The sequence below is a fragment of the Hyposmocoma kahamanoa genome, unplaced genomic scaffold (genome assembly GCF_003589595.1).
Source record: "Hyposmocoma kahamanoa isolate Upper Pololo Valley unplaced genomic scaffold, ASM358959v1 99702, whole genome shotgun sequence".
In the NCBI taxonomy this organism is placed as follows: Eukaryota; Metazoa; Arthropoda; class Insecta; order Lepidoptera; family Cosmopterigidae; genus Hyposmocoma; species Hyposmocoma kahamanoa.
The window spans coordinates 4,204,206-4,215,420 of record NW_020656001.1 but is presented as its reverse complement, the minus strand read 5'-3'; the positions used below and the strand labels follow the sequence as shown (position 1 = coordinate 4,215,420).

General features: G+C 40.6%; 1 protein-coding gene across 8 annotated transcripts in view; it reads right to left on the bottom strand.

Annotated features, from left to right (window-relative positions):
- Positions 1-11,215, bottom strand: part of LOC113239192 (potassium voltage-gated channel protein Shaker-like) — a 334,118-nt gene continuing 322,903 nt past the window's right edge. For 3 of the 8 annotated variants that reach the window (XM_026476070.1, XM_026476069.1, XM_026476072.1), the window contains exons 7-10: positions 10,219-10,424; positions 6,866-7,092; positions 5,887-6,677; positions 1-2,306 (exon numbers count right to left, since the gene is read on the bottom strand). In XM_026476070.1, the coding sequence (XP_026331855.1) occupies positions 2,135-2,306; positions 5,887-6,677; positions 6,866-7,092; positions 10,219-10,424 (1,396 nt within the window). In that variant the 3' untranslated portion in view covers positions 1-2,134. Of the gene's footprint in view, positions 2,610-4,306; positions 4,351-5,809; positions 6,678-6,865; positions 7,093-9,560; positions 9,850-10,218; positions 10,425-11,215 lie in introns of those variants that run through there. The other 5 variants (XR_003311169.1, XR_003311170.1, XM_026476071.1 and 2 more) reach the window with 4 other exon arrangements.

The following is an 11,215-nucleotide window of genomic DNA, read 5'->3' as shown; positions in this document are numbered from 1 at the left end:
AGTACCTGTCTGGACCTGGACGAACTCTTTCCCAAGGAGCTCTACTGCTGCAACGAACACCCTCTTCCGACCATATTATTCACATTCAAAATTTGTAACAATTTTTGTGAATTTTGTATCAACAGTTTGTATTTGAAAGTAGAACGTCAGCTTGAACTTTTACTACGTATTTCTGCAAGTACTGTACATGCACATAGTAATTATGTATAACAACATCTATTATAATCTAACACACATCGCAACAGCCTCGGCTCCCTACATTTACGGTCCAGAGAAGATTCCTAACGAACACGAGTATACGAAACAAGAATGGCGTTAACCGAGAAGTTTCGGCGAAACACATCATTGTTTTTACAACGCCATTGCACTAATAAATAATAGAGAACACATAATTAAATATAATAATATAGTCGTTACGCGTTCGTAGAAACGAAGTTTGAACATCTAATTGACGAAACTGACGGCAGTCCATTTGTTTTGAACATTTTTGGCGGTGTAAATGCTTGTTAATAAAAGACGATTGGCGATATGAAGTATTTTTGAGTCACTAGTGCCACGTTTTGGTCAATAACATGCACAAACTAAAACATTTAATTGACTGAAGACAAAGTGTTCTTACTATCTAACAAGTGTATGACTCCAGAAATAATTTTATTTAGGTCCTATTGAGAAATATATTAATTATTTATGACGAATGTTTATATCGATGTTAATTAAATGGTAATTAATTTGAAAGCTTACTTGTGTTACTTTATGTACGTACAATTGAAGTCTAAATATCTATTGCGCGTTAATATCTTTTGGCGGCTGGTGTACTTGCACAGCAACAAGTGAAACTGAGGCCGAAATATTTAGCTACAAGAACGACAGGCAGAGTTACCATTAATGGTATATGAAAATACTATTGAATTTAGCTGAAAAATAAGTACCCAATAAAAGGGTAGCGCTTAATAACTACAGTAACAACTATTCTACTTATTAACTTATCTAGGATACACGGCATAAATATTGTGTCTTCTAAATGCTTTTAACGCTATGAAATGTTATGTAATGATATGATTTTAAAATTATTTCAAATGTAATACTACGTTACTAATAATGATAAGTACAATATCCTTTAACAAAACTATCCTTCAATGCTTAGACAGACCGCGGCCGCTCCGAATGAACGGAGTCACATGACGTTGTTAACCAAATTTACCCCGCGAAAGTTCCGAAAAGCGGAACTGCTTCGTCCGACAACTAATTTTGCATTTTTTTGTCGTAACCCGATAATTTGTGCAACGAATCTGTCTAACGTTCGATCTAGTAAACACACAATATAATACATAAATTCACATCTTATCGGATATGTTTACATAACTTGACTAATACAATGCCTGCTACATCCTGTAAATATCTTCCGTTCCGCCATATACTTCACAACCACTGTACACTATGTATTTAATATAGATACAATTTCATTGATACGCGTAAAAGAACAACATGAGAGACCGTAAATGACCGGGAGGGTACACCGGCATGAATACACACACTAAATTAGTTACAACACATATTATAATTATGTACGTTTAAAACATTCGTGGAATCCGTGGCTGTTGCGGGATACACTGACACGGTACTGGGGACCTGACACGGGGGGTGACTAATAAATATACGAATTTGATATCTTAATGATATCACGCACGGTTTAAATGCTCAACATTTCACAAATAATACCGTCTATGAACCCCACATTAATTGTATTTCGACTGTCTGCATTACAGTTTAGCAATGAGTTTGTCTCTGTTCTCGGAGGCCTTGTTTTGGTAGTAGGCCAATAAATCTCCGCAGATTTAATTGTTTGAATAATCCGTGATGTATTTGTGACCGGGCGAGAGGCTCGACTGCTGATCGCGTGAACGTCTCGTCCAATTTCACATGTACTATTTCTTGAAGCTGTGAAGCTAGCTGTCCTCAAAATTATGGAGGTCAATGTGCACAGATGTAACTGACGGAGAATTCAACCATCGGCTGTGCACTTCATTGACAGGACCTTAACATCTAGACGTATCTGAACAAAGCATTATGACGTTTACAGTTCATTCGTTCAGGTCGTGATTTAACAACATGAATTTTCACTTCCGTACTTTTGTTATGTGGCCCGATGTGGTGGAGGTACTAAATGTCGACCCTGGTTACATCTATGTACGTAGTAGGCCTTTGAGTCGTTGATGGTCATGGAAAACCATTTCCTAAATACGCGAGAAAGTGTATGAAGCGGTAGTAAGCAGTTCGAAGTATATACATTAGGAGCAGAGCGGCGGGCGCTCCGTACAAGCGTAAAAGATTTTGAAAACACTGTCTCTAAATTTTTATTCTAACTATATATATAGTATTTCGTTGGTGAAACTTGTTTCTTGTATAGTTATGTATACGGGCAAGTCTCTTTTTGCGGAGTAGGAGGAGGTTGTTGACGTTGAGTTGTGGGCTGTGTTGGGGTCAGGCGAGAAGGGCGATGTCGGCATCGGCGCGTCAAACGTGACAGGGCGGTGGCGAGCGCGCGGGCAATCTGCCGCGCCAGACGGCTGCGGCGACGGCGTGCGCTCCGTCGCGCCGACTCGCCTTTTCTGAAATTGCACCACACACTCTTTTTTACTTTCCACGTCACATTACTGCGAAACACACACAAACGGATACACGGGTGCTGTTATTTTTGACGCTACAAACAACAATACAGCTTCATTGACAGAAACTCGGAATGTCTTGTTAAAATGTACGAATGCTTCGACGCACGATTGAAAACATCGGCCGTTTTACTATAACTTTTAATGTTGTAATTAATCTGAAACGTTACTGGGAAAGTTCACTAGATAGAACTTGAGGAAATCCGTAGTGAACGGTTCTATAAGTTTTAGATTTCATAGCTAAGCTCAAAATCTCCAAAATTGCTCGTATCAACTTCATAGTGAGTACGAATTGATTTTTTTATATTTTAGCGGTTCTAGTAGAACTGGACATTTTTCGTAGACTTTATTATCTAAACCTCGCGACTCGTTGTTGCAACCGCCAATTTTTGGGAATATTTAAGAAAATTCCTACAGTAGGTAATTAAACAAATGCAACATTCTCCATTATTTAAAAAAGAAACGGATCGATGTGTTTAATTTTTACTGATTTCTAATGCGAAAAGAGCAATGTTAAATAGTTGCCAAGAACGGTGAGCATTTCGTTTTACGGCCTCTAATATTAATGATTCTATAATTAGCAAAGTGACCCGTCAAAGTGTACGCACAATTTGAAGAGACATTCTCCTTGTATACATTGTCAGCAATGAGTAATAATACAAAGGGCCAAGAATTAATGTCTATGACAATGAATACATTAATCCATTAAAATAACATTAATACATTTAACATTCACTATATGCAACATCCTACATAATTATAGGTTTTAGTTTTATAGTGAAGTGACGGTTTGGGACGGTATGTATAAGCCATGCTTTTATTGAAGGGTACATTGATATTAGCATTAAACTGTGAAACAAGTACGCTGAATCTAGATTAGGTTAAGCACCCAGGGTCGAATAGAGATATAAACACTCAAGTTAAATTGTAGGGATTGGTAGCATAGGGTTCACGCTTTACGCACTATGTTTGTCACAAGCAAACATCACTACAAACATCGTAAGAAAATCTCCACACCGATATACGATAGATATCACGGCGAAATCAACTTCCGAAGAAAAACAATATCTTTTTATTCACATTTTAGTTATTCTGCTCCGTAGAGGTTTTCGCTGATTTGTGTTCGCTTGCCAACAGGGTAGTCGCTCTTAATAAGAAATATTTAAGAACTTAACGTTAATACACAAAACTGATCTTCGTGAAGAGAGCCTGTGCATTCTTCGGAAGTAATTGTCCGTTGAGAAGGAAAAGTCAGGGCCAAGAGTCCATTAATTAAATATATACAATAGAATACACATTATAACAAATTCACAATAATGCGGAACATGCGATAGTTTGTATTTTCATCAAACGGAATCTTAATTGGACTGATTTACTGTAAAGCTCTATGGGGACATAACACATCAGAGGAAATGCATTTCTCCGCACGCCCACCGTACATACTACACTGTAATAAAATGAGAATTTTGAAAACAAATTATTGTTACGATTTGTTAACTTTGTTATGGCCAATTCGGTAAGGTATGTCTAGCGGTGTAGCATACCTGGAAATGTTTGACGTATGTAGGGCATGTCGGATGTATGGTAACAAAGTAGGGTTGTGTGGGTAGGGCATGCTATAATGATTATGTTTAACTTACATTCTCTAATGAGCTCAAACTGTGGAGCTCGACGTACCCTATTGCTATAATGAAATGTGTTATTATTTAGCCACGGCATTTCAAGGGTAGGTACACAACTGCAATAGAGTTTAGGGATTGTACCAAGGTCGTACTTCAATTTGATTAATAAACATTTTGATTAGGACGATTGTGCGGGAGCAGCGACAGCGAGCGGATGGCGGGGAGTACAGCAGCAGGCACGGAGGCGTGATGGATCCCGACATCGATTGGGGCCGCGACCGAGCGACCCCGTGCACCCGAGCACGTGGCGATGGGGAAAGGGGGCGCGTGCGTGACGTCACGGGTTCAGGCGCGGGGCGGCCGGCGGCGCGTTGCCGCAGCGGCTATCGATCCACGAGTCTCCGCACTCATTCAAGCCGCATCGAAGGGCGGCCGCTGCACCGCTGCGTCGTGCTTGACATGTGTGCTCAATGGTGCTGCACCCCCATTCACTCGCACTGCAGTCTGCCTCGCAGGCATTCCTACGCGTCGTTCCACGTTGTCGACCGATCGCCCGATTTCGAATGCGTTTACCGCACGATTTATGTTACGTTGCCAATTTGACGAGAATTCCGATTAATTATTAATGCTAACGCTCCGCGTTTCGAGGGAATTTTACTTTTATACCAATCAAGAGATTGAAGAAGTTCAGCACATATATGTTTGGCTTTTCATTTTGTGAATGTATTGTTATACTACAATTTTCTTTGTCGATCTAAGAAATGGCGCCAACAAAATGTGTAGAAAATGAATCTGTGTACCGTCATTAAGCGGTGAAAGTAAGGCTGAAGCAGCTAGGCGCTTTCTGAAAGAGTCGTCATTAGCTTTGTTCGTGTTTACATTGTTGTTATATAATGTATGCGTAATTATTCAACCTCGTTGCATCAAGGGAAGGAATTACATCCGGTAGCTTTTTTAATTCATTAGCTGCTCAAGCTAGCACCAATCGTCCTGTATCTTTCGAATAGTTTAAAGAGGACCCTTAACTCAAACAGTCTTTTTACGCATGCGATAAATGCGCCTTTGCAATTTATATTACCTAGAGGTTGAACTGTTGTTCAATTGTTTTTTATTGATAGTTTAATATCGTCGTGTTTATCGTTTGCGTAAAAAGCCACACAAATATACAAGACATCTGTAATTTAAAAAAGTTTTATCTATCATGAGAAAGAGTTGAAACACTGTAGTCGATTACCATGGGATTTAAATAATGGCATTTGACAATGTATGACGAGATTCAAAATAGGTTAATGTATTTAGATTTTAATGTGAACTTTAGAAAAAGTGAAATCTGCCAATTGTTGCTATGACATCAGGAGTATAAAAGTGATTAGTTAGCGCTTGTTACTGCGACGAATCCTGCATGCCTGCTAGATAGCAATGGATCATGGGGCTCAAAGCTATTATCCAATTTACTTAATTCGAAAGGTTTAGGTATTCGGCAATGGATCATCGGGGACATAGGAGCGGCAGGATACTAACCCATTGGTCAGACATCTGTCTCGACGGCATCTGCACTGTGTAGGTTGTTGACGCGTACAGTGCAAGTTGTGCGGCGGCGGGGATCGCGGCGAGTGGCGCCGGTGGAGACGGTAGGCGCGGCAGAGGAAGACGCGTTGGATGCCGATGCCACAGCTCCGGAGACGGTGGCCACTATTCCAGACGTGGTGGCGACTATTCCAGACGTGGTGGCGACTGGTCCGGATACCGAGGCGATTGGTCCGGATACCGAGGCGATTGGTCCGGATTTTGAGGCGATCGGTCCGGATTTTGAGGCGATCGGTCCGGATTTTGAGGCGACCGGTCCGGATTTTGAGGCTATCGGTCCGGATTTTGAGGCGATCGGCCCAGATGCGGAGGTCACAGGTCCACATGCGGTGGCTTCAGTCCCTGTTGTGAAGAGGATTGGACCGGACGCGGAGGCCACGGGTCCGGATGCTAAGGCCATGTGTCCGGATGCAGAAGGCATGGGCCCGCATGCAGAGGGCATGGGTCCGGATGCGGAGGCCACGGGTCCGGATGCGGAGGCCATGGGTACGGATGCGGAAGCCATGTGTCCAGATGCGGAGGCCACGGCTCCGGATGCTGAGGCCATAGAGCCAGCAGCGACCGAAGCAGAGGCCATGGAAGCGGCGGCGGCTGCAGCGGCGACGGCACCGAAAGCAAGGCTGTCAAGAGCCACTGCGTTGGCATGGGCTTGCGCCTGGGCGTGGGCCTGAGCCTGGGCCTGAGCGTGGGCTTGGGCCTGGGCATGGGCCTGCGCTTGGGCGTGGGCCGCGGCCTGCGCCTGGCGAAAAGCCAAGCGTTGAACTGCCAACGCCTGCTGCCTCTGCAGCTCATGTTGTTGCAGCTGCGGAGATATTAGTGCTGTACTGTAGTATTACGACATCAACAAAACTGCTTACACATTTTCAGAAACAAGATGTACAGACACGTTCTTCACTATTGCGAATTTTGAATTACAAAAGCAAAATTCGCGCTGCGTTAAAAATTATTTCTGTGTGTTCCGAGGCAAAATAATTGTGAATAAATATCGACCTGGTTTAGGCGCAGGGCATCCTGGTGCTCAAGTGCCGCGATGTCATCCACGTTGCCGGCTTCCATCACCGCCTGCTGTTCTAACAGCAGCCGTTCTTCTTCCCGGAGACGACGGAGATTCTGCTCTAGATTCGGATCAGCCACCAGCGCTACTGTTTCATCCAAGTCCATCATATCAGAGGATGAATCGCCACTCACGGATGACTTCTTCTGGATCGGCCCTGAAACTGTCCGCACAAGTCATATATTCCGTTCATGAAGCGTTAAATCAATAATAATATGATGTACATACTCGATGACGTTCCTGCTTACGACCATCTCGGACGTGAAACATGCAGTTTTTAGAAGACGACTTAGCAAAATAATACGGTCGTTAAAATTCACACGTATGATATAAATGTTACTCTATGAAATATACAATAGCCGGTGAATAATAGCGACATAACGAATCTTTAAAACTTTGTACAATTTACTAGCGCTAACAAGGGAACGTTGTTAGTAATATTACTTTTGTGGTTATTTATTGATGTTAACAATGCAGCATTACATTGATATGCCCTGACTCGCACTTAATCTTGAAATGAACTTAGCATAAAATTATACCGAACAAGTTTCATATACATGAGATATTTTGTTAAAAAATCAAACCTGGAGATACAAACCAGGGATAAATGTTAAAAAATATAATAATGTTGTTGGAAAAACTTACCAGGGCTTATAACTGAATTGCGCAACTACAATCTAGCTCAACACAAAATTAAAAAGCAATTAATTAAATATTGGAGTGGTAAGTTACTTAAAACAATATAGCAGTAGTTTCGTCACGGACAATTCTTCGTAAATTTAATAAAATGAAAAGTGAGCATCGGTTGTTGTATGAAAATTTGTTTGAAAATTTTAACGCCCATACATTCGTTACACGTTTTCGTTCTAAAGGTTTTGAAATGTAAGTATTAAAAATTCTTTTTAAAAAGTTAGTTTTTGTCCGGGACGATAGAAACGTGCATTAAATGACACAAAAAGAATTAAACAAAAACACAATACAAGTAAAATTAAACTTACTTTTACGAAGTCACAACGAAAAAAATTTTGATTCAAAAGACCGTTGCAATAAATTACGAATAAACAAAACAACATGTTTGCCTCCTCGATAATATTCATCCTCGGTAACTAGGAAAGTACATTTTATAGGAAACTGACAATATTAACATTGTATAGGTATTTAATATATTAAACCGTTTTCACACCAGATCTGGCAACAGCCAAATAGCGCATAATATGACGTTGCTATGTACGGTTATGTAAATCTTTTAGTCTAGGGCTTGCTCCCGGGAATTCCTGGTTCCGGTAATACCGGGATATCCTGGTACTGGCGAGGTGCAATCAGTCCCGGTACCGCGGTTATAGATTCCCGGTCCCAGTTCATCGGTCATATTTTCTTCACATTAGTTAGGGCATCCCAAAAGAGGTACTTCGAGTGCCGACCGGAGAAATGAACGCCAGAATTATCACAATTCACAGGTCACCCGGAAACTCGGATGAAACGCTTGGACCGCTTAACTTTTTCGCATTTAGCTAGTAATGGGATGCATACGAGCGTCCACCTTTCTATTAGTCTGATATTTCCCAACCCCAAGATCCCTAACTCACATCGTCTTTCTCAAGCAATCTGTCGCGTGAAGGTGCGTCCTTGGTCGAGAGAATCTTTGCCGTTTCTTTCGGCCACTCGAGACACGCCATCCACCCATATAATCGGTTTCTTTGTCTGGTTTTAAGGCTGGCAAATATTCAGGCTCTTCAGACATGACACGGACATTGACATCACTTTGGTTTTCTTTCCAATATTTTTGGTCAGTGCACATAGTATATCCGTGTTATAACTCTTCTCGGCTTTATAATAATGGAATGGGCTAAAATATAGTACGATAGTATACAATATTGCAATGGTGGCAACCCTAGATGCGAAACCCATTTCGTGTATACAGATTTTTTTTTAAAACACACCGATATGCGGTTGCCACATTGTACCAACAACCTTATCTAGATAGGTTTTCCTAATTTTGTTACTCTAAAGGAAGCTTACTAGTTTTTTGTTCTTCAATTATTTTGTATATCTAGTCACAGTGGCGCATGTGCCCTAAGGCTAATAGTAGGCCAGATTTTAGGGGCGACCAGTCGTGACAAAAAATTCACTGATGATAACAACAAATAACTCAAAGTATTACCCAAATATTCTACAGGCTCACGCACATTATGGCGCGCAATGCACCGTGTTATACGACAAACAATAATCTTCCTAAATCACTTCCGTACATTTTTATATATCTATACATTACATTATATATATTCACTACATACCGCTTCTGTCTGTCTGATAGCGATAAACTCAAAAACTACTGAACGGATTTTCATGCGGTTTCCACCAATAGACAGAGTGCAGCTATTATATTATAGTTAACTAAATTTCTGAATCGACTTCGATAAAAGGTGTAAAATTTATTATGTAGTCTACCAGTATATATTGAGTGCTGCGTAAGGGGCGGCTGGTACTGACTACACGGCCTGGGGCCTAGGGCGGCCAAGACTGCAATCCCGCCACTGTCTAGTCATAAATAATCAAGCTCTAAATATATTTTTATATGACACCAACACATAATCGTAAAAAAAAAACATAAACTGTCTGTTTCTATGTGAAAGCGAGCAAAATATAACAAAATAAATAAAGCAATTTCAACTCAAACATTGTTCTATTAAAACATAATGGATAAGAAAAATAAATAACATTTTACTATCTTAAATTTATACAACACTTATGGAACTAATATGTACAGAAACCCACAATCGCCACTTCGTCCCTTATTCAATAATATCACATTTATCGTCTCTGTCGATCTTAACGAGTAATGTCTAAAAACTGCATAAAATAAAGCACTATTCGACTAAATGATCGCTGCAGACGTCGTCCTTCTCATCGTCCTTCCCACCTGAAATTACCGAAAGTCAACATAAAAGAGAAATGTGAAAGCTTCATGCGATCAAAAAATCTAAGGTATCTAAAAAAGCTAATTCCAGCATGCATTTTATAACATAAAATGACATTTAAGTAAAACGTGATATTCGTAACTATTGCTGCAGGCGTGATTGCAATTTGTAGAAATGGCTACATTAAGCTAATGATTTGATGAAGGATCCAGAAATAGAAATTTTCCATCGCTCCCTTCTTGTGGTCCCAAAATCTTTACTGTTGCTACACTTCTGCGCTTGCATTTATTTTCTGTTTCATTTATTGTAACATCCGAAGCACCAACGAACGTCTTTGTCATAAACTCGTTGAACAAAGAATAATCACTTACTCAGATAGGGCTCGCCCATAGTGCCGGGCAGATAAGGACAGCTGGTGACGTGATTGAAATTCTGCGACTGCATCTCCTCCTGGTCCGTCTCGCGGTGGTAGAAGTAGTTGAAGTTGGACACGATGACCGGCACTGGCAGCGCGATGGTGAGCACACCAGCGATCGCGCATAGAGAACCAACGATTTTGCCCCACACTCCGACTGGCCTGTATCACAAAAAATCACTATAACCCTCCTAAACGGATCCGGCAAAACACTAAGGCCACTAACTAAATGTTACTTGTACGCGAATAATGAACGCAGTTATGATGAACATGAGTTAATTTTAGTAAAATTACATACCATTTTGTTTACTAGAAAAGTAACATCGTCGTTATAGTAAAACGGTCATTGGTGGGATATCCGTTGGTAAAAATTAATTAATTGAAAAGAGGAAAATACGACTCAGACTTCAGAACCTGATTCATAACAGTCTGACTAGAATGTTCCGAAACACAGTTCAGAGTTGATATTTTTCGCTTTTGATTTTTGGTTCCTAGCAGCGTAATTGGCTACCCGAGCGTCCCTCTGTAGAGTGCGAACTATAAGAAAGATGAGACAAGTTCAATGTTTGATTTTTCTTATAGATTATTCGCAATCTGCAGACGAGCGCGTCGGGTAGAATATTTGGTTAACATTCGCCACGCAGTATTGGAGTATAGAACAGGATGTCGCAAGCAATACAATGTCGTCCATCACCTTACACACTCGCCAGCTTTGTCACAGTTTGACTGCAACTTGTCGGGCATCGCTCTGCTTTGGTCATCGCCAGCTTCACAAATGTGTCAATTGTGTTTTGTTTGTCGAAACAAAGTTAAACGTAATTGGATATTCAAGTGAACTTGTAATAAAAGGTACCGAAAATATTAATGGTTACGTCTTTAGTGAAAAACGTGCGTTTTTAAAAATGGGTAAATTTTTTAATTTAAATTTTATACTAATTGCAAAAGAAACAGAA